General features: G+C 35.9%; 1 protein-coding gene across 2 annotated transcripts in view; it reads left to right on the forward strand.

Moving 5' to 3' along the window:
* The first annotated feature begins 1,952 nt into the window (after positions 1-1,952).
* The window catches only part of LOC124153756 (organic cation transporter protein-like), a 28,521-nt gene continuing 5,060 nt past the window's right edge, over positions 1,953-25,413 (forward strand). The window contains exons 1-5 of one of the 2 annotated variants that reach the window (XM_046527107.1): positions 1,953-2,702; positions 20,911-21,044; positions 21,333-21,495; positions 23,034-23,191; positions 24,051-24,219. In XM_046527107.1, coding sequence (XP_046383063.1) covers positions 2,365-2,702; positions 20,911-21,044; positions 21,333-21,495; positions 23,034-23,191; positions 24,051-24,219 — 962 coding nt within the window. In that variant the 5' untranslated portion in view covers positions 1,953-2,364. The remainder of the gene's footprint in view (positions 2,703-20,910; positions 21,045-21,332; positions 21,496-23,033; positions 23,192-24,050; positions 24,220-25,413) is intronic. The other variant, XM_046527108.1, reaches the window with a different exon arrangement.

Below are 25,413 nucleotides of genomic sequence, written 5' to 3' on the forward strand. Positions count from 1 at the left end.
AACAAGAAGTTGAAATTTCCTCCGCCTTTATTTAAAAGTCCTCACAGTACATCCGGTAAGTATATAATGCGGAATTTGTGATGAGTTTAAAGTGATATTCATAGAAGAAGCTGCCCTTCCTATTGACCACTTGTCTGAGGGAGCAATGGAGGCGAGGAATAAGGACTTAAAAATACTCAGGGAGCACCATACAAAGAAATTTTCCATGATTGCAACGAATGAAGACCTGTTTAAAAGATTACTCCTAACTTCAGACGTAATGATATCAAGAATTTCTAGGGCTCAAAGAAGGAAATTACTTCAATTACCAAATGAGGTAAAGAGTTTATTAATCCTGGAAGAATTGAGTGAGCAGAGTGAGGAAGACAGTTAATTTTTTCGTAAAAATGACTGAGAAATATAAGGAAAAATGTTAACTAATTTTTTTGACCACTTAAAAAACCAAATGAATGGAAAATCTCATTAAATTTTCGTATCTAATTATGTCCCCGTTAAATTGATGCCCCACCGCGTAAAGAGCTTATTGCAAGCGTATCAATAAATTTGGCGGTTAACTTGAGTTATAGAACTTATGAAATACTGTTTATGACATTTCAATGCTTATAATAATGCCTCCATTGAAAATTGTGAAGTAAGGAATACCGTTTAATATTTCTTCCAAACCCATTGGCACGTTTCAAGGAACTATAACATTTTCTACTTAATTAGAATTATATGTTATAAAATTTAAACAATTAATTCAGTACAATAATATTAATATTAGACTTATAACATAAATTTCCAAATAACATTAACTAATTGTTTGCATCAAATACGATCAAACGTATGAGAAAGCAGAAAATATTCTCTTGGGTCATTCAAAATCAGTTCAAAGATTATCCAAAAGTAAACAATGCAGTTCATTTTATATGCGTCTATACGTTTTAAATAACTCATTCAGTTTTAATAGTTCAAAATTAATTGTTTAAACGAAATGTGAAATGTGAAATAAAAGTTTTGAAAATACATAAAAAATGGTTATAAATCCAGAATTAGCGGATCAAAAACAATGGGAATAGACCTTGAAGTGAACTATATACATAATAATAACGGCGTAATTAATTTTTCCCAGCTTTTTTCGATTTGGTACCACTGTACGTCGTTAAAATATCACCTCCAATGAAATGCTTTTTTTTTAATGCTGGACTGAATTACCATCTGAAAGATGAATGTTTTCATCAAATTGACCTGATAAAGCCAGAACAACAGACCGCCACATGAATTCCACGTATAGCTATTTAGTGCACAAAGAATGCTGTAAATAACTTACAATCAATAATTGTGGCGGAACATGCACTTTAATTTAAATCTTAATAAAAAAGCGCTTAACATAGCTAATCTTATAATTTTACCATGAAAGTTGAATTTTTATCGAGAATTGAGAGGAGTAATAATTTGCGAAAGAGTCTCATTTCTAAACTGAACTAAATGAAATATCAACTTTAATTTATGCCAAAAAACGTGGAAGGGTTGCTGTTTGATTCGATACTTCAATGTTAAGATGCAGTGCTTTGATGTTGCAGGCCAGTAAACATGAAGACAAAGGTATAAACTTCATTCTGCGATGGTATCTTCTCAATGGGTGTAGTCGTGCGCATTTAGTCCCGTGATCGCAAGACGACTCACAAGTTAATTGCGAGTGAACACGCGTCCATCCCTGGCCATCATCAGTCTGCAGGTAGCGTCTCCGATGAGTGACAACCACCCATCCCCCATTCACGGTACGAGGACATCTACTTAGGCGGAAGTCAGCCGAGGAGATGAGTTCTATGCAAAGAGACGAAGTGGAGGGTGAGGGAGAGCAAGGCGAAGGGCGATAGCAGTTGTTTGGACTTGAGACAATGATTGCTCGAAGATTCTCTCCCGCTGCATATGAGTGTACACTGTTCGTACATGCATCCATACCACTCTCTCATCTCTCACAGATTCTCCTGCCCTGCCCATATCCCCCCCTCCGCATCCACAGCCTTCCCTCTCCACAGCTTGCCCGCGGAGACTTGGCCGTTCCGCGGTCGCGCATCTAACACTCTTCCAACCAGATTAGTGATCCGACAGCGTCCCACTCGTGCGATAGCTGCTGGAAAAGACACAAGCAAGCCAATCTACACTCAGTCACCCGCCGCGCTAGTGGGGACCGTACAGAACCGTGAGGAAAGCCCTCCCGACACGAAACCGGTCCGAGGCTGGAACCTTGTGGTACCGCTAAGGGAATTTCCAGAGAAATACATTTCCAAAAGCAGTTCTTCACTGATATTTTATTTCGTATGCCATATTTTGTAAATATACTCTTCTAGCTCCGTTATTCTTCTCTTTGAGGAGAGAAAAATGAACGAGAGAGCAAAAGTTGTGCACGAAGATGAAAGTGAAGTATGGTTGAATAGTAGGGAGGGTGGAACTAAGGAGGATGAAGGACATGGTGTGCAGTTCTCGCCGGATGCTACGGAAGCGGAAATATTTGAGAAGCTCCTCGATGACGTTGGATCCAGAGGATATTTCCAGAATCGATTCAATGTTATATTCAATTTTGCCCTCATAACGTTTTTCTCCATGCCGTTCATCAATTATATCCTGGCAATGACGGTTCCCGATCACTGGTGCTTCGTTCCAGGGCGAGAGGACTACAACCTGACCTTGGACCAGTGGAAAGAGATATTTATACCCAGGTAATTACGAAAATTCACTAAAATATGAAGCACCCACGGTTATAATGGGATATTAGTTGATGACTTTGATACATAAATAAGTAATGTTATACAATTTTGAGGCTGTTAAAAAAAATCAAAAACTTTCCCGAGGCTTTGATTAAGGTTAAAGTTTGGGATTTGAGTGCTCATGCCCCTCCATTTACAATTAGACCTTCATGTCACGCGGGTTCGTATTTTATTCCTTTTCCTCATTAATTTAAAACCACTTAGGGAAAGTTAATTAAATTGGTAGATCAAATGATCAATACCTGATGCTGTAAAAAATAGAGTTTGTGAAAATCGACCAATACATTTACCCACATGGAAGGGTGGAGGTATCTTATACGGCCTAATCAATTTGTTATTATATTTTTCCGTACCCTTCTTCTCCTCCCTTGGTCTTTTTCTAAGTAGTCATTGTAAGAATATCTACCAATTCGGCAAAGAAGAGGAGTGAGAACTACATCTTGGGTATTATTTTATTCAGTTTCATTACGCATGAATTTATGTTGATCCAATGTGAGAAGTCGAACCGATCTAAGGTGATAAATACTGGAAGAGATTGTAACAACTTTAAGCGCTTTTTATTTAAATGCATGCTTTTAGCTCTATTTCTTAACCTAAATTTCATCCATAATGTGTAAAAAATTTGTTTTTCAACAGAATATATCCTTTTATGTCATTTGAAAATCACTTTTATCGGAATACTATCAACTCAATTTCATTTTTCAGAACCGATTAATATGTATTTGATGTATGTAGATAATATATCGGTAAATCCATTCAATAACATTTCCATATTTTTTTCTGAATGTTCGTGAAGAGCATGCTTAAAAAAGAGTGCTCCCGATGCATGCCTTAGCTTATTATATTACTCGTGAGCCTCACGGTGAGGTATTTTACGCAATTTGGGAAATTGATTACATGGTATACATTGATGAATAAATGGTACCGCATGCATTTTTTTCCACGAAAAACTCTTCTAAACGGTATATTTGCGGTCATAAATTCATTTTACTTATCAATATAATGCGTTTGATTTAAAAAATTCATTCGCAAATACTTATCATCAATTCAGGGTCATTCCACGACCACACTACCACCACTTCTGTCGCGATGATTATTTTTGCTTGACCTTATTTCCTCAAGGCATTGAAGTCCATGAATGAGCGGCGAAATGAAGGGGTCGAGTCATTTTTTTTCAGAGCTATATTTAGCACGATATAACACAGCTGGGGAAACTCTATCCTAGCTTCTGAAAATAATGTTAGAAGTACGATAACACTGAAGGATGGCAGGACATATTATCACGGTGTGAGTACGCTGTAGATTCGAAAAAAATAAAGTTTTATTTCGCAACCATTACTTTAAAACAATGGGAGATTTATTTATATTTGCCCGCTTCAAAGTTTTCATTGGCGATACATGCAGTTCTCTTGGCAGTGATGGGTCAATAATATATTCAGGATACACTACTGGCAAAGAATTGCGCGCATTTCTTACCCAGCCTTGATCGAGGCAGAAGGCATTAAAATTCATCGCACCGCATAACAGATGCAACCGCCCTCGAGTAAAATGAAGTAATTGACGCCCATCGTCCGTGGAAAACAGAAATAGCCACAGTATGGGGTACGGGGAGATATTTACATATTTCACCATTTTCCCATTTGAATCACTGCCATGCCAATGCTTTATGAAATTAAATTGTTCCCAAAGTTTATGGAATGAATGCAAACGTGCTGTGAACGCAAGTTTTTTTTTAAGGAAAAAGTGCGTTTATAGTATTAACTTCTAAGTATTAACTTAACAACTCTTCCCATTTCTTACCATTGCTACAATTTTCTTAGTTTAATATACTTGTGTCCTATAATTTCGAGGTTTTCATTCTCGTTATATTCTATGTACGTGATTTTTTGCATATTTTAGGTTGATGTGATTCCCGTAACATTATGTGCATTTTATTTCTTGTTATATATTATTTATTATCTTATTATTGCGCCACTGTAAATTGGCAATAATTGCTGTATGTGGGCTTTTGAAATAAATAAATAAATAAATTAATGAAATGCGACATTTACTCTATACATTGGCCATGGAAAAAATTAACTACATTTTTTTCATGATTGGACAATGGCAAAGGTGGAAAGATTTTGGGGAGAAAAAAATGTGAAACTAAAGGTTCGAGCATAATTAAAATATGAGAGTGTGCCCGTGATAACAAGCACAGAAAATAACTGAAAAAATAATAAATGAAAAAGGCCAAAATTGAGCAATAAATGCCAAAGAAATTAATGGAAAAATATGAGGGCAAAAAAAAATTCCATGGAGCTAATAATATGAAGTTGGGAAATATAAGCAAGGTTCAGAATTGAATTTTGCCTCGTATTCAATCCGTTTATTCCAATTTTTGTAATTTTGAAATTTAAGACTGTAAGGTCGAAATCCTCAAAATGCGAGGTGGCCGTGGAGGATTAGGAACTGGCCCCCCTTCCCTGCAGCTGTGGAATTCGTGGCTTCGTCCGAACCAACCTTCGAGTTGAATCACTGAAAGACTGAGTTACTCTATGTTATGTTCAATTTAAATTTAATATAGATTTTAATATAAAGTAATACGTTACCTTATAACAAGATAGTTAATGTAAAGCGATAATCTTGATTTCCTAAGATACATTATGGACACAAAAATCTGTTAAAAATGGAAATGACTCTTATTATTACGTAAAATTTTGTTCCGTAAAGTAACCAAAAATCCATTGAGCTATGGGAGGAGTGGGAGGTTTTGGAATCAATTCATTTTCTTATAACTTAGTATACATTCATCTTCCTATCCACTCACAGAATTATGCACGGAAATATATGTTACTACTAAATATTTCGTCATAACTCTGGTAATTCAACTTAACTTACATTCGAGCAGATGTTTCGATTATCACAGAGCATATTAAAAATTAGCATTGTGAATTTTTCATAATTTTAGCTCAATAAATTCTTCCTAATTCTGCTCGCTAATGTGGTAGTATATCGAACGAGAAGAATTATGCGCACGAGAAAACAAAAAAAAACTTCCATTTTTTCACTGATAAAATTAGTAGCTCTGGAAAACTATCAGAGTTGTTTTCGATGATATTCATAAGTAAAGATGGGGAGAGGCACTTTTTGGCGTCATATGTCAATAAAACAAAGCAAAACGAAGAGCCATGATGTGTGGTTCAATGAACTTTACGCTTGCTACGCATGTTCACCTACTCTCACGTGCTTTTTTTGATGCCGGAAATTCTGTCAAGAATAAATAATGATAAAGATTACGAACTGATAACCTTTGAAGATAACGCATTGATTTCATGCCTTCGAAGCGTCACTACCGACGACAAATAGATGCTTAACATTCTGACGGAACAGAGATGCTAAGGTATAATGTTATGGCTTGTATTTTTACTGCCATAATTCATAATTACAGTGTGTAAATTTTCAAAGTATTTTTTTACGATTCTAGAAAATAATACATACAACTATCCATGCAAAAAAAAACAACGGGTTCTGACTAGTACAATCCATTTATCTGAAGAATCTGACCATAAGCTTCACCAACTGTCATTGTCAAGTCCACTGTTTTTAGGAATTGTTTTCTTGTCATTTGGAAAGGCATGATCGATTTTTTAAATTTTAGAATTAAAAAATGTGTGGATTCAATGCACCTTGAGCGAGTAATCGGCATGAAAAATCGAAATTTTCCGGTCAAATTAATGGGTAAAAAGTAAAATTAGAGATTAAAATTGTATTTTTCTTCAAAAGCCGGTGATATGAAGTTTAAAATGATACCCCAATTATCACTGTAGGAGCAGTATTAACGAAGCATATACCCCGAATGATAGAAAAAGACCATTATGTATAATATATACTGGGTGACCCGCAGTGGTGGATCTACCTTTGGTATACAATTTATACTAGATAGAATGGTAATTTTTTTTCGGACCCCCACTTAGCCCCTCCTTTTTTCTACCCTGGTTCCGCCACTGGTGACCCGTGCGAAAATTTCGCACTCTCACGCTATCAGGGAATAAGTATGTTAAGGAAACGGTGAAATTGGATTTTACATAGAGAAGAAGTTGTATCATAAAGAACTTTCTTTGTTAATGTTCTCTTGCAAAAATATACAAAACATATGAGTACAATATAATACATGCAAGAGATTTTGGTACCAGTACTATCATGGCGTCTGAATACTGTGGGATGGGTTACTGAATAATGTGTTACTTTTTTTCGTACGTTCTCTTTTAAGTTCCTTACACTCGATTTCTCTTTCAGAGGACCTTTAGCATCCTTCCCACTTCTTAGAATTTATTTTTAATGTGTTTGCCTGTTTACGTTACCTTTCTTTGGTTTAGGTATGGATTTAACGGGTTTTTAAATTATTTTTTGAGGTTTAGAATAAAAAAATATGAAAGAAATGTAAAATGATAAAGAAATAACGTTTGAGATTCAGATTGCATTTTTTTTCCAGAAGTTGGCGATTCAACGTTTAAAATGCCTCATTTATCCCTCTAGGTACAGTATTAACGGAGCATAAACGGAATGACAGAAAAAACCTTTCTGGAATAATATAAACGATAATGAATTTTTTACTAAACTTAGAAAGAGACTTCAAAAACATAAACAATACTGACGGTCATTAAGGGGATAGTAAGCCAAAAACGCTAATATTTTAACATTTTCATTATTTTTCTCAAAATTCACCGTAAATTGCGTGAAAAGCGAAATTCGAATGCAAGAATGAGAATATTATTTATTTTTATTTCCAACGGTATATGTTTACACTCTATGTGACCTTTATCTCTAATTTAAATATGCAAAAGAAAAAAGGTCTGCAGGCATTAATAACGAACTTAACATGTGTTTCTCAGCGAAACTTTTAAGTCAAATTATTAGGTAAATAGCGTCATTTTGAGGTTGAGATTGTAGTTTTCGTCAGAATCCGGTTATTCAACGTTTAAAATGATGCCTAATTCATCACTGTAGGTGCTGTATTAACGGAGCATATGCGGAATTTCAGAAAAAGACCTTTGTATAATACAGGTAATAATATTATATACAGAACCAAGTTAAAGCATTTATTTAAAAATAAAATCAATGATAGTCGAGCTCAGAATTTCCTAATGATTCTTGATTTATGTCCATGAATTTGAAATTCATTTGAGGAGCATTAATAACACTCTGACATCTCTTGAAAACAAATTGGTACATTTTTCATATCTAAAGAGTGTCATCAAAGATATGTAATCAGTTTCTCTTCTCCTGATTTGCTAAAGTTTTGTAAATTAGAAATTGTGAGATTAAAAATCTGGGAATACTCTTCTATAGAACCTAAAAAAGTTTTCATATAAATATTTCAAGTACAAAATTATGAATTAGCAATGAAGTAAATCTTAATTTAACTTGATTTCTTTGTTTCAAATGTTGGATATTTCAGCAGTAAACTAACACATAGGAGATGAACTACACTTTTCCCTCAATTTTCCGCTTCTGATATACGGTGTTTTTTTTTCAAAAGACTAAGAGTTACACAAATGGCATCTAATCCATCAAATAATTAGATTTGTATGAGTTTTGTCAAAAAATTTCCAATATATGTACAAGCTAAATTAAAATGTAATATTGTTTTTATTTTGACCATATATTTCAAATGTCTACATCAATATGCTCCGCCTATAAAAGCCTCCAAATGAAAGCAGAATGCAATTCCCAGTTACACGTCGTACGTAACCGACGTAATCCTGACTGCGCAAAGCTTGTTGCTAGCACATATTCGCAGGAATAAGAATTTCGTCAAAACTTCATTGATATTTCGATTCCAGGGTGACTGACATTTTTTTTAAAAGATTATCCTTATCTCCAGATTGAAATGTCAGTCGTATTGGACAGGCCTCTTACCAAAGAGTATTTAGGGCATACTAGTGTTTAGATTAGATTTAATAGCTTCTTATGGCAGATAAGGGCACAGATTACGAAGGCGTCGTAGTCAGAGGCAGGTGCGTAGACTGGGGGGGGGAGGCTTCATTCTCTCCCGAAATGTTTTCCCCTTCTGGCGACTACCAGCGATACATCTACTGCGGAGACCACTAGCCCAGCAGTTCCCATCCTCTGATTCTCCTTTTTTCTTCGATTTAGTAACATTTACTGATGCCTTCCAACAGCAAACGATGAATTTTACTTTCAGCACCATGTAGATTAAATGTATAGCTGATTTTATGAAATGAATTTATTTATTTAACCATTCAAAAACAGCCGAAACGGCCTTTATATTTAAGAATAACAGTCTGCACATTTAAGAAATCTTTAAATTTGCAGATTTAACAAATATAAACTATAAAATAACAACAAAAAGGATATAAAAAAGATTATGGCTTTTCGAAGCTGCCTCTTGAATGATCTGATGGGCATTGAAAGATCCAGGGAAGGTTGAGTGGTCGAAATGGTATTGAAAAGGTAGGGATGATGTAAAACAGTGGTCTCAGGGAGAGAGAAAGACGGAATTTAGGTTGGTGTGGTGAAAAGAAAGGGAGTATTTCTGAGGATCGAAACTTGCCATTTAAGGCATCGTAGATGAAGGAAAGATCATGAATATTCCTACGTGTGGGGCCAATGATAGGGCAGAAATAACTTTAGAGTGAGAAGAATTATGGAGGTGAGGAAGACGGTGTCGGACTACTCATATATAGAAATTGATACGGAGTTCGAGAATTTTCAGGTTGGAGGGAGAGGCAATGGAGTAAATTACGGAGCAGTACTCGAGGATTGGGAGAACGCAACCAATGAAAATAGCTCTCATGGCAATAGGGCCGGTAATAGTGGTGAATCGATACAGAACTCCCAAAGCAGGCACGGCCTTAGATACTATTTTGTTGAGGTTCGGAAGAAAAGTGAGCTTGGGGTCGAAAGTAGCACCCAGGTCATTAATGGCGGAATCAATCGGAACAGTTTCATTAAAAATAGCGTATTTTTTAGTAGTGACTGTGCGTTTTAAAGAAAAAGGTATGCATTTGGATTTGCTTGTATTAATTTTAAGTTGCCACTGAAGGCACCAGGCCTCGAGGGAATGTATTGAAAACAAAACATCAATATCGGCAACTCGTAAACCATGGAAACCCGCCACCCTCTCCCACCCGAAGAAAATTTCTGGCTACGGGCCTCGTCAGAGGACTGGAGACTTGCAAGGCCTGGGTCTATGTGCCTGTTATAGTAATGAAATACAATCCTAAGGGCCTCGTTTCAAAACCCAATACACCGGTGCGAGAATAATCCGAAGAAACACCGATACCTGTTTGAAAGACAAGCGGATCACGTGAGATGATGAAGAGGACCCTGGTAGAGAGTAGTCTTCACTCTCAGAACCAAATTTAATTTACCTCCACTGGCATGGTCAGCTATATTTCGATTGTGCAGTGCCGATGGTATTTTTTTAAGTTTTTCATGTGAATAAAGAGAAGCTTGTGCCGAGTTCGGATTTATCTTCAATTGAGCAATGCCTATGACAATTTTTTTTATTTTGTATTTGAGTGTACAGTGAAATTTGGGCCAAGCTCGAAATTGTCTTTACGGTGGGTGACAACACATTTAGAGGACGAATTGAGGATTCTCTTCTGTAATACTCGTGACATACCTATAAATTTATGCTTGCCTTGCAACTCCGCCTATTATTACTAATGCGACATTAGCTTAACAGGCTGATGAAGCTTTAGGAAAAGGATGTTTACAGATGATATCATCGCAAGAAGTGACCTTATTAATGGAAAAAATGGCATTTGTGAATTGCGCCATGCTGTTAATGTGCACTAGTTGCCTCATCTACTCGAAATAGGACACCCGTCCTACTTCACACAGTTTTTTCCCTCCAATGCACTCATTCTCTTTCCTCTCGATCCGTCACGCTGAAGGATCTGCTTAACAGCTCACATCACTCCCATTAGACCCGTTCATTTTCCTTTCGATGCGCCTTTCGCAAGACGCATTTAACTACGGTCGCTACAACTTAATTTGGGGTAACTATGGAGTTGAACACTTGAGAAAGGCGGCTACTGGTTCACAACAAATTAATAGCGTAACATGATTTGTAAACGTCATACTCTGAATGCAGAATGTATATCTCTTGGAGTTATAAATACCAAGGATGATTTCCGCCGAGAAAAAATATTTGGCTTAGCCAGGATTCGAACCCGGATCTCCCGATTGCCGGTCTGGCAATATTCGTTATCCCTCTGCGTTTGATCGCTTGGCGTCTACCAGACGCCATGCAATTCTATTTTCTCTGCTCACATCGTATTTTCATAGTTAGGAAATTCATATTCCTTTTATTATTTTATGATTCTGAAATCGTCATAAATATGATTATATTTTTTGTCACAATTATGGAATTAATTGCGATATTTTGTTGTTTTTGGAGTCTGGTAGACGCCACACGACAACTTGAGTTGTAATACGTTACATGTGAATAGCTTCGTGATATTCATCGGAAAGTTTTAAATACGTTAATAATTTAAACTAGCGACTATTCAATGCATTAAATTTGGAATATGCGTCTTATTTTTACGAATTTTGTATTTCAATCAATTTAACTACTGAATAAAACTATTATTGCGAAGAATTTACTATGATTCTCTCGTAATTTGAGTGAACTTTGGCGTATATTACACCGTTTTCTCCTCTGCTACTTACGTTTATGGTGGCTTATTATATTAATATCGATGCAAAATATAAACCGCAAACATAAACATAAAAATTATGTTGTTTCATCGAATAACAACTTTCCAATCTGATAGGAGATATTTTGGTTCAAGTTCAACTGGACGCGCTATCCACATAAAATGTCTCCAAAATCAGTAATTCCCCTGAAGTCAAAATTATTTGTTCGGCCATTAGCAAAATCCGTACTGTGAAACTGTGGAAAATATATTTGCATTTAACGTCCAAGTCGAACATGTTGATATAATTTCGATGAAAGAAAAACTGTAATATACGTCAAAATAAGTATTATTCAGTCTTTTATTGATACAAATCTCTCAACGATTATCATGCATAAATGTGCAGCCCATTCATGAAATTAATTATTCAATGAATGGTTTATAGTAGTTAAAACAGTTATTTCTACTTTCATGCATTTTGTTTCACCGTTTCAAAACGGCGTCTGTGAGACTCTGCGTGACAAATAGCGTTCCAAATAGGGTGGCTTCCTATTATTTCTTTATTGCCTAAATCGAAAGATTCTTCTAGCACCCATTTCACGGAGGAAGAGTTCTTGGGTTTCCAGCCGGGTCCAAGGGTTTTTCTGCACCGATCGCGACGTTTCGAAGGCTAAGTCTGCCATCGTCTTCAGGGTGAATGGATTAGCCAAGATGTGTTCGTCTTATATACCTTTGCATTGGGTTCATGTGGGCTCTGATTGGTCGACGGTTGGAAACCCGAGAACTCTTCCTCCAGTCTATTCGCCGGGAAAACCTTAAATCCTTCGTACGCATTTCACGGTCTTATATTGTTAAATAACGATATCTATTTTTCGCGATTAAATGAAAAGCGGAAATTTTCAAGCGCGCGAAAACGCAACGGCTAATTGTAAGTATGAATGTGGGTAGAGCCCGTGTGACGTAATTCTGGTTCCCTCTGCCGCCGTGTGAGGTGACCTTGGGGATACAGGCTGCTAGCAGGTAGCAGAGTACCCAGCTCGCAGGTAGCGCTTGGCTTAAATGAAGATAATTAGTGCCCTATCAAACAAAGGAAACTTTCCGACCTTAGGATATTTTAATAGGTGATTATTAAGAGATGCTTCCCTGAGCTCTGCGCCTCATGCATGCATTGGCAATCTCAGATAATGTAAAACTCCTATCTACTCGTATAGCATCTAGGTCCCAGTGACGTCACGTGGAGTGGCATCGTATGGGCGCCAATCTGGCCTTTTTCAAATGGAGTTAAAATTGACCGTTAAGACTCGTCTAAACTGGGATTTCTAAAACCAAACCATTTTTATATTATGAATACACTAATGGTGGTTAACGAATCGTAATCAATGCCTTTCGTTTTCTTTGATGAAGTAAACAACCCTTTGGTGACGCGATTGACGGAGGGCTAAAACTCATCCTGAAGTTCGCTCTGAGAAGATGGCTTAGTGGTGTAATTGGCTCACACGCCTGACCGGCTATTGAGGGATCCCAGCCAAGCCAAATATTTTTTCATAGCGAAGATCGTCCTTCGTGTATATAATTTTGCACCCGTCCACGTGACTTTCTGCAAATTCACTTGTTTTATGAAGCTCGTGGAATGAGAAAGTAGCAAGGAAAATAATATTTAATATCTCTCGAAAGTCGCATGAACTCTTCAAAGTTCGCTTAAAGTTATTTAATGATAAAAACATGCTGTGAGCTTTGATTGGTGAATATCTCAGTAATACGCCAAGCGGATATTAAGATAATATCCGGCAATTTAAGCTATTGTGAACGTGGCTTTATTTGTTCATATATTACGCTATCACCTGGTACTTTTAGGGTATATAAGCCCGACTGTAATCAATATTTTTGTTAATTCGTTTACTTTGGTGAGTCTTCAAATGACCCACGAGAATATTATTATAAATAAAAATTTCAGGGACTGAAAATAAAGCTAATACATTAAAAAACAAGATAAATGGAATAAAAATTGTAAAAACTTACCCCGTGCCGTTGATATAACTTCTATCTATATAGAATATCCATTAAAATTAAAAGTGTTCCCGTGATAATTTTACCGTGATCAGTGAGCATGCACACTACATTACTCATCATGCGTTGTCATACATTCACGAAATAATATTGTACTTTTAGATTGCGGTAATTGTTCTTTCTGGTGATTTCCATTTACCTTTCTCCCCTCGCTAATGTCAATCGTAAGAAATTCTCACAACCACTTCCGCAACCCCTCATTCATTTAACCCTGCCTCTACAACTTTTATAGTAAAATATGGTCGCAAGAGTTAATACTTTGATAGGTAGAGTGGTGGCTAAGTAGGTAGAGGAAAGGTTTCCTAGTTTGAGTCCCGGGTGAACTCTACTCACTTTATCTACACAATGAATCCTTAAAGTACGAAGTAGTCCAGACAAAAGAACTGCTCTGTATTTATGATATTTGCTCGACGGTCGGACGGTGGATTAGTCTTGGGTGAATCCTGCCTTCACGTATCCAAACTAACCATCGTGTCAAAGGTGGAGGAAAGATTTCCAAATTCTTAGGACGACGTTGAAATAAGACGCATACAATGGATTTAATACTGAATCACGCAAATTAAAAACTGGGGGAGTTAAACAGAAAACCAGGAGCTGATGTAGAAAACGAGTAATCGGCGTTTTCCACCAGAAGCCATTAAAATAGGAAAATAAATTGGCGATTCAAAACGTTTGGGCTATATCTACGCATCTATGATGGTCGCTTTCCCAAGGGAGTCTATTGATGTCGGGAAACGCTGGGGCAACCCAAACATTTACACGGAAAAATAATTTAAAGTTTTTAACCAAGGGCGTACCCAGGGTCACAATTATGGAGGGGCAAGCCACGGTTGTTCAAGTTGTAGGTAAGATTCGAACATGGAAAAGGTGAATGGAATCAACATTTTAAGGAAACTGTAACGGCTCTTTATTAGTTTTTAAAATGTTTTGCTTGATAAAATATTACTTTCCTTAAAGAAATTTGCAATTTTTACTTCTAGGGGGGAGGAGGGAAGCTGCCCCCTCCTGCCCCTCGCTGGGTACCCCCATGCTTTTAACCACTATGACGACCACTCTAGAGAGTTTTAGTGAAGAATAATGATAATGAATAACTTTATATGTAACAAAATTACTTTGCCAGTAGATTTAAAATTTTATCATAGAGTTCTGCTAATTTAGCTCTAGAATTATTATCGTTCAATATTTTTTTTATGATGAATGAGGGTTATTTGAACGAAATTCGCTCTTTTTGAGTTCTACCAGTTCACATATCCTCTCTTTAAGATCTTGATGTCGTACGACTCGTAACCGATTTCCGTATCGCGGAAAACCTTTACCTTCGCCTTTAACACACATTGGTTACCGAGATATTTATAGTTCGTAACGCTGCCACTCACACACTTGGTCAGCACTGCTGAAACCGGTAAAAGGAAGTTTGAAGGGAAGAACCAAGAACTATCCAAGGTTTAGTGTTTTTGAAAAAAAACGATATGATCATTTTGAGTATTTGACAGCGCGAAAGGATCGGGGAAGAAGCTCCTGCGAATTGAAGTTGATTTTAAATACATATTAATGTAGTTATTTTCAGTGAGATGTATTTCTTGCTGCTGGTCATTAAAATTCAGAGGAGTTTTTAGACCTTCGCCGCACGAGGGCAGCACTGAGTTACCACGGTTAAGTGAATGCTCGAGTTGGTTTTTAATGAGGTAGCGGCCGAGGTCGTATGAATGGGGCTTAAGAACATCCACTAATATCCAGTAAATCGTGTTTTAAATGGATGTTCTTGCTTTCATAATCTCTGTCTGTAAATATTATGTATTAGATTTCCACCTCCAATTTAAAGCGCAGTGAAAAAGTTAAATTACATTTTGAATCAAGAATTTTGGTGCAATAATTTTTATTCTGTAGATTCTCGTAGAAGAGTTGAACGATTCAAGCTCACACGTTAATTTAATGAATCGAGTCACCATCGACATATCTTTCAAAATTTTCTGGTTTCCATGGACATCCCAAGAGATCAAATTTGAGGCCATGGAACTTGTACAAGAATACCAACTATGCTATAGATATAAACAATTTAAACGTAGACAAATGATATGATATTTGAAGGAGGCATACGAGGCATATAGCTGTGGTTTGGTGGAAAGAGTCAGGAAGGAATGATGGAGAGAAACCCGGCGTCATCTTTAGCCTGCTCTCATTGAAAGGCGCCAAGGGGACCACGGTTTAACATCCCATCCGATGGGTGGAGTGCAGCAGTTGAAGTTTCTTCCTCTCAAAACTCAACCAGGAATTGGGTGCTCAATGAAAATTCCCTGCCATAATCAAAATTTGAAGCCGGGCTCACGGGGTGTGAAGCCAGCACTCTAGCCAGTAGCACGGCCAGGGTTTGGAAATTGGAGGGGGGGCGTTTACCGGAGATTTCGGGGCCCTTCCGGGGTGTATGGAAAACATTGCAGGGAAAAGAGGGGTCCCCCCAAAAATTTTGCAATTTTTGATGTTGAAAACGTGGTTTTTAGGACTTAAAAACAGTACTTTTGTATGAGTATTAATTAAAATTAATTATATAAATTGGATTTGGGGCCTCTTTTAAAGGCTGCAACCCGGAAAAGCCCCCCACCCCAATGGCTACCCCATTGACTCTAGCCACCACATCTACCCCATCCCCAACGTAAACAAAATGGAAATTTTTATGTACCTTAGTAAAAGTTTATTTTCATAATTCTCAATAACAAGCATAAATATTTATAATGATTAATATATTATGAACAAGATGTGAACAATGCTATTTCTTCATTTTTGAAATTTTCACTTGCTTAGCCCAGTGTTGAGACTGCCTCATATTTGTAGTACAAATAAAATAATGTAGAATATATATAATATCAAATGAATCACCAATTCATCCCTGCTTAGCTGCTGTGACAAGAAGGCCATTTCATCTCAAATAAGGCAGATAGTGCAAAATCATGTCAGGTGACCATCACCGATTTCTCTGAAATTTATATATGTTAAAGCAGTATCCTTATGATGAATAACGATGACTTTATCTCTGCTCAGAACTGAACCGTCATAAAGTTACCGCCCCTTGAACATTGCAGTGTCAGGCCTCAGAGTAAAAAATGAAAAATCACATAAATGCTGATTACTAAGAAACCATGGCCTATAAAGCAGTGGTTATTGTTTTATTTTGAAGAGAATTCATTTATGCACATTATGGCATAACTTGCAAGTCATTTGAAGCAATAATAAACAAATAGGACTTGTTTAAACAATAAAAATTAGTCATTATTTAACAATTTATTACTAAAAAAGGCCACCTTTTATTTTCTTTAAATTTCTCAGCGGGTAGTTTAAATGTTCTGCTTTCAATTAAAAAAATAAAAAAAGGTAGTATTTTTATACTTTTTGTTTTAAGGCATGTCAAAGTTAGGCATGTTTACGACTATTTTACACCAAGATTGCATACCTTCAAGGGGGGAAAATGCCGTTTCATTCTACTTAGCATTCATAACAGTGAAAATTTCATATCTGAATGATTGGTTACATCTCTTGACTGAAAGCAAGTCCAATCTTGTTTACTTCCATGGCATCCAATGTGTGCAAACAACCACTGCTACTGGCTGGAAACGGTGAATGAGTCTCAATTTGCACAGAGTATTTTTCAATGGCAGTTCACGTAAGTCTTTCTTCTACTTTGGGCCATGTGGAACATTTCGATGGACCATGTGGATGCATAAATGAGACACTAATGTCATTCTCTTCTAAAGACACTGCAGTGATTTGTGAAATCAGGTTTGACCAGGTTTTTCGGAAGCACACAATGAAGTCATTCATGGTGAGATTTTGAGCACTGTACGTCATTATATCTGAATTTGTTAGTGTCACAGCCTGTTTGATTGTGTGGATTACAGAGCGAGCTTTAGTTGTCCCGTGTCTGTTAACTACCAAGACATGAAACTGTTGATGCCATGTATAGGTGCACCTTTCAACCAATCATTTTTTTTGTCTACATAGGGTGGTTTCCTATAATTGTTCATTGCCTAAATGGAAACATTATTTCTCCTCGAATACATATTACTCGCTTTTAGATTTTTAAATGATGATATCTGTTTTTTGTGATTAAATGATAAGTGAAAATTTTCAAGCGTACGAAAACGCGACGGCTAAGTATGAATGCTGCGAAAAGCCCGTGTGACCTCTGGCTGCTTGCGGCCGAGCATGGTGGTAGCGTAGAGTTCCTTGCTAGCAGGTAGTTCTTGGTTTAAATAAGGATTATTAATACCCTATCAAACAAAGAAAATTCTCTGACCAAAGGCAATTTTAAGAGGGGATTGTTAAGGGATGTTTCCCGGAGCTCTGTGCCTCATGTATACATTGGTAATCTCAGATGATGTAAAACTCCTATCTACTCGTATAGCATCTAGGTCCCTGTGACGTCATGTGGAGTGGCATCGCATCGGTGCCAATCTATCCTTTTTCAAATGAGGTTAACATTGACCATTAACATTCGTCTAAACAGGGATTTCTAAAAATCAAATAATTTGTATATTATGAATACACTGAAGGTGGGTAACGAATCGCAATCAATGCCTTTCATTTTCTTTGATGAAGGAAAATGAAAGGAATGAACCCTATTTGGCTAGTTTAACATATGTAAAATGTAAAAGTTTTATATTAGGCAAGGATATACTCACATGTTGTACAAAGGACTTGTTTGAATTTACTTGCCACAATTGAAATATCTCAGGTTTTAGTTTGTGTCATAATTTTTTACCAATTCTTGCAACTCTATCAGATGGACCCTATTCATGTCCTGTTGCATTGAACAACCACCAATGACTTTCTTCCTGTTTAAGACTTTTCTCCAAGTCAAATATCTGAAATGTTTTTTTTAATTAGCGGCTGACTTTTCTAAAATACATATAAGTATGATTTATTTCTCCATATGATATCTTTTTACTCTATTGTTCTTCTATTTGATTCATCCTAAGAAAAGCATGTACAGTGTCCTGTGAAAAATCATCTGAAGTGCCTGCATACCTTAGTTATTATATTCCACACAGGTTAATATTGATATCTGTACTTTTTGCCAGTCATACGGTTGTACTTAATCTGGAAGAATCACACTCCAATTCTCGGAAAATTTGAAATGAAGCACCAACTCCACACCAATTAGTGTTACCAACTTCTCTTTTTGAATAGCTTCCCTTTCTTTTTTCCAGATATGGTGATGATAATTATACCTTTCTTGGTTCAATCCTAAACTTCGGCAATGAATTTCTCTGAATGAATGTTTTGTCTGAATTATTCTCAATGGCAGTGAACACATCTTGCTGATTAGGAGTTACACAAGAACAATCTTTATCATGATCCAAGTAAAATGTAAGCACAATGTTGATTGAGCACTATGAGGAAGAGGATGCCAGCAGTATACATCAGCATTGCCCCATATTCCGAGTTTTTTTAGCTCTGCATGATATGTCAATCGTATGTTTGGTTGAAATTGGAAAAGCAGCCAATTTATGTTGTTTAGATTTAATTGTGGAAAAGAATGATAAAATTTGAACATGGTCACTCATAGACATTTCACTCTCGCTTCTTCAAAAACTGCTGAGACATTATTTTACCATGAAGTACATATTTGACATTTATCACTTTCATTAAGTTAGTAAATTCTTGCCTAATATGAAACTTGCATTTTACACATGTTAACAAGCTCAATTTAGACAAAAAATAATTAGGTGAAAGTAGCACCTGTACATGGCGTAAACAGTTTCATGTCTTGGTAGTTAACAGACACGGGACAACTAAAGCTCGCTCTGTAATCCACACAATCAAACAGGCTGTGACACTAACAAATTCAGATATAATGACGTACAGTACTCAAAATCTCACCATGAATGACTTCATTGTGTGTTTCCGAAAAACCTGGTCAAACCTGATTTCACAAATCACTGCAGTGTCTTTAGAAGAGAATGACATTAGTGTCTCATTTATGCATCCACATGGTCCATCAAAATGTTCCACATGGCCCAAAGTAGAAGAAAGACTTACGTGAACTGCCATTGAAAAATACTCTGTGCAAATTGAGACTCATTCACCGTTTCCAGCCAGTAGCAGTGGTTGTTTGCACACATTGGATGCCATGGAAGTAAACAAGATTGGACTTGCTTTCAGTCAAGAGATGTAACCAATCATTCAGATATGAAATTTTCACTGTTATGAATGCTAAGTAGAATGAAACGGCATTTTCCCCCCTTGAAGGTATGCAATCTTGGTGTAAAATAGTCGTAAACATGCCTAACTTTGACATGCCTTAAAACAAAAAGTATAAAAATACTACCTTTTTTTATTTTTTTAATTGAAAGCAGAACATTTAAACTACCCGCTGAGAAATTTTAAAGAAAATAAAAGGTGGCCTTTTTTAGTAATAAATTGTTAAATAATGACTAATTTTTATTGTTTAAACAAGTCCTATTTGTTTATTATTGCTTCAAATGACTTGCAAGTTATGCCATAATGTGCATAAATGAATTCTCTTCAAAATAAAACAATAACCACTGCTTTATAGGCCATGGTTTCTTAGTAATCAGTATTTATGTGATTTTTCATTTTTTACTCTGAGGCCTGACACTGCAATGTTCAAGGGGCGGTAACTTTATGACGGTTCAGTTCTGAGCAGAGATAAAGTCATCGTTATTCATCATAAGGATACTGCTTTAACATATATAAATTTCAGAGAAATCGGTGGTGGTCACCTGATACCCCTCTGCCTGATTTGAGATGAAATCCCCCAAGAGTATAAATATTTTGGTGGTAGTTAACTTCCTATGAGTATAGGCAATTTGCAATGCATAACTAGGCAACATGCAATACATAATAAAGATAGGTACAATATTAATTTTGTAACTTTAAAACAAAATTTTGACTCAATTTCTTTACTTCAGAGTTTCAGAATTTCTTCAGAATTACTACAAAATTTACTTCAGAATTTCTTTACTTCAGAGTCTCTAATTTGAGTTATATCCTGCTTATATTATAAACTCTATGCTTGGTTTCAGAGGGTTGGATTATAATAATCAGCGAATCACTTATTCCTTAGGATTCAAGGAAGATGATTTTGTCTTCCTTTGGATCTGTCACTACTTAAGAGCTCCTTATCAGGGATAGTATTCATCTGGTACCAAATCTTAAGTTCTATCCTAGAGATGGCTCCTCAAAAATTACAATGATTATTTAAAAAATAGAAATAGCTATTACGGTTTAGATTATAAGCATAATTTGATACCTATACAATTGATTGGCTTAAAAAAACAAAATTATCCAAACAACTCTTATGTTAATTAATCATACTTAATGAAAGATAAAAATACATTTTTTCACAAATTATTGATCTGGAGAAAAATATTTAATTTCCTGCTATTATTAATGATAAGTTATTACTATAAATAACCCCTTCATTTCAGAGAAGATGGAACCATAGGAGGAGGAAATGCATTTGAAAAATGCAAAATGTACAATCTCACTGCAGAAGATTTAAAAGAGTCAAGCCATGAAATCATTATTAATATTACAAGAAGGAGGGAAGTTCCTGTTGTTGGTGAGACCTAAATTATTGATAATGTAATTTTAAATCACAAACATCTACATACGTAATAATATTGTTACTACTGTGGAATACAGATTGTGTTAGAAAATTTTTCCAATGCTTCTCTAATTTTCTATTATGCTTGACATATCTCTCTCTTAGATATTAGTTGTGAGAGTCCTGTTTAAAATATTTATTTCTGGGTAGTAACTTGGGTATCTATGCATGCCTCTTATGTAACTCCATACATATTGACTATATTCAACATATAATAATAGAAATTCAAACCTATTATTTCAGGCTGTCAGTATGGAATGGATTATGATAGAACTTGGTACAGAAATACAGCTCCCTCAGATGCCAATTGGGTTTGTGATAAAGAACTTTATGTTACAAATTCTTTTGCTTTTGGAAGAGTTGGTGATGTATTAGGGACACTAATCATGGGACAACTTGGAGATATGTAAGTTTGATTCAGTGTCAATTAGTTTTGTGGGACTTTTATCTCATTAAAAAGTTCAGGCAGATAAATTTATTTTATTTACTCATTTTCCAAATATGTTAAGGGATTACTACTCATAAACAGACTCAATTGAATTAAGAGTGGATATATATTTAGATAAATAGTTTTAGATCATAAATTTCACATATCCCATGCATTGATCTAATTTTAGTTTGGGAATGATTTATTGACTGCATTCCTTATAAGTAATTTTAAATTCAATTATAGTACTTTTATTTACAGAGGCAGACAAATATCTATTCAGTTTCGATACCTCTGCTGAACTAATGCTCAACAATTGCCTACCAAATCAAATCTGCTCATTTAGGAGCCAAACAATATGAATGCGCTCAGCTGGCAGTAACCGGAGCATATGTATGCTCACCTCCAGAGCTTTGAGAATTGGAGGTGAGCGGTTATGCTCCGGCTACTGCCAGCTGAGCTCATTCATATTGCTGGGCTCCTAGGTGCAGGGGTGCAGCTAGGAATTAAGGAATAGAATAGATATTTATTATGCTCTGGGAAAAAACCCTTGGAGCAAAAAACACAATTTACAAAAATAATGGCTCATCAAAGCAAAAAGTTCATGAAAAATGTCAAGTAAAGTTGTTTGATACGCACCTATAAAAAAGAAATAACACGTAACAAGGATTGAAATTTGACACCATAGGCAGACGGAATATAGTACATAATACATAATAATGATACATAATAGGCTGTATTTTCGTGGGAGTTTATTTTAGCTCTCCACTGAGTAAATCCATGTACAATTTAATTTTAAAAGCATGGATGGAGCCCCTCTGTCTAAGATCCTCAGGGAGAGAATTCCAGAATTTTGATCCCGTTATCAGAAATGATTTCTGGTAGATATTAGTAGGTGGAGTAGGATAACATAAATAGTCATTTTTGCGAGATGACATATGGGTGGTTACTGATCTGTTCATAAAGATTTCCCGGAGATAATTAGGGATTCTCTCTCTGAAAATCTTAAAAAGAAGAGCACCGAGTAGATATTTCCTTCGATTACAAAGATTTAGCCAACCAAGGCTGATTCTGTACTGTGGCTGGTGGGGGTTTAGGTGCAACTAACACAGGGGTGTGTGGGGGTATGGTATACCAACCAGGGTAATCGGTAGGTGCAAGATTAATAAATTGCGGAATTTTAAAGATAAATGGTTCAAAATTATGAGCTTTCTGAGAGATATTTTATTCATCCTTACACCATTCTATTTGTAATATCATTCCAATTAAGTAAAATGGATTAATCTTAAAAATTTCTCTGAGCTCTGCGGGGGGGTTTAATCCCCCAAAACCTCCCCCTCGCTGCGCCACTGCCTAGGTGAGTGGATTTGATTCAGTGGGCAATCATTGAGTGTTTGAGCAGTGGAGTAATCATTTTATTCCCAAATATGTTTTATCTATGGTAACTGAAAGATGTAAACTCATGATTTCTATTATTTTTTTTAGATAATCACATTGGCATTTTTTCTATCCTTTAGAATTGGGCGAAAACCAGTTTTTCTCCTAAGCTTGGCAGTAGTTGTTATAGGAAGATCAGTAGCTGTTTTCTGCATTGAAATTTTTCCAGTATTTGCTCTTCTATCTTTATTGGCTAATTCATGTGCCAATGCCGTTTTCCAGTCACCTTTAGCTATTGGTGAGCATCATATAGCTTGATTGAAGGCATTAAAAAAATTTACAAGTGATGACTAATTTATATTCAAATTTTAAGTATTAATAATACATTATAAAGTCAAATACATTTCACTGTAATATTTCATCATCAAACATAAATTTCATTTTGAATTTTCTTGAGTTTTGGTCCCTCTTTTGTATCTTGGATGCACACATACCATAACTCCTAAAATAAACTATTTTATGGAAGAAAGCTAAAGAAATTGGTAGACAGTAGGTAATTTCTGTCAAAACATTACCATCATTTTACTAGATTTTAAATTGATTTCTCTAGACTAGGTATGCCATTTAAAAAATCCTTGAGCTCTATGTTAAGCTCCATGCAGTATAATTTGTATGTTAATTGAAAATCTGTCACAAAAATATTCTTCAAATACAATAGAACTTCTGAGAACATTGAGATTTGAAACTTAAAATAGCATTCTATTTGCTTCTATTTTTCAATATTTGACTGCATTTTGTAAATTCTGAAACTGGGGAAATTTATGGTCCACAAAGCATGATTGTTAATTTTTATTTGTACTAAAATCTTTGATTCATAAGACACAGTCTCACTCATGTCTGAAAATGATCATATACTACAATCTGAGTCACTGATATCCACTTACACTGAAAAAACTACGCTTTGCATTTAAATTTTGCAACTAAGCACATCACCTCTCTGATATTAACTTGCCAATTAGATTTAGCAATAGCACATTATTGCAGCATATTCTATGTATTTTAGAATTAAAATTGTCATAGATCTTGAATTGCTTTACGTAGGAATCCAACATCAGTGATTGTTTATGCTTCTCCTTCACCAAATTCCAAAAATTAAGGCATGGAAGTGAGCAGTTCATCCCTACATGCTCGTATCAATGGAGTGCAGTATATAGGGTGGACACTAGGGATTTCTGTTTTGCCCTTCATTGCATGGATGTGTGGAGATTGGAGACTGTTAATCCTCCTTACAACGCTACCATCAGGATTGTTCTTACTACTGCACAGGTAAGAAATCAGTTTCAAACATACACATGTACCTACCTAACAACAAAACATCCATCTGGGATTTCTATGAATTTAGAGGGATAAAATAATAGAAAATATTCACATAGGCCAGGTTGAAAGTGGGGTGAGGCCCTCACTTACCAAACCAAAGGTCACGGGTATAAGTCCCAGCTGCCCAGGAACGAGCATTTGTGATAACACAGTTTGAATCCTTGAGTAGTCATGCTGGTGCATTGACTGCACTAGAGAGTACATTTTTGTAGCTCTTTCATCCATGATTGAAGCCATGTAGTATTCCTCAACCCTTCTCAAAATTGTGTTGGCAAATTCTGAATCATATTTCATCTATAGGAATCAATTTACGGCAATAAGGAGGGCACTTTGACACCGAAGTAGCATTGGGACACAAGAGTGCGCAGACATGACGGCCATTGTTAGGCACCTGGAATATTTATTTCCCAGGTTTTCTTCCCTTCTAAATATTATAACCATAACAAAATCTACTTGTCAATCAAGTTCCTTATGTTCCTAATGAACCTTCATGAGCAATGGCACACAGAGAAGGTCATTTAGTCTTAAATTGTGATGCAAAAATGCTGGAGTAAATAAAAATGAAAATTTATGTTTTTATTTAGTTTTTGATTGTATTATTGTGGAAATAAAGCTAAAAGTAATTTTTTGGTGGACATCGATTTTTGGTCCACCATGTTAGTTACCCACCATGCAATTGCTTTAGATATTTTCTGCATAGAGAATTTTCCAGGGATTTTGGGGAGGGGGGCACCAGGGCACGTGGCTCCCCCCAGATGCTTTAAAAATGAGCAACATTTTTAATAAGGATATCATTACGTTTGTTTCATTTTGTGTGCAATGGAGACACAATCATTCAATTTCACATAAATAACTTTCATATTAAATTAAAGATAATATTTATACAGTAATTGTTGTATGTATCTTGTTTTTAATTTAAAGAATTAGAAGATCATTTGCCCGTCAGACCCTTGTGCCCCCCAGAAAAAAATCCTGGATCCGCACATGCTGGGTGATATGTTAAGTTAAATTCTAACCATAGTATGCACATAAGGTGGCTTGCCTGAAGGTTCTGCTTGTTCATCATATTTTAACTATATGATGAATGAAGTATCATAAGGTACCATGCAAGATCAGTCTTTATGAGCAAGATTTAAGAAAATA

The sequence above is a fragment of the Ischnura elegans genome, chromosome 2 (assembly GCF_921293095.1).
Source record: "Ischnura elegans chromosome 2, ioIscEleg1.1, whole genome shotgun sequence".
Classification (NCBI taxonomy): Eukaryota; Metazoa; Arthropoda; class Insecta; order Odonata; family Coenagrionidae; genus Ischnura; species Ischnura elegans.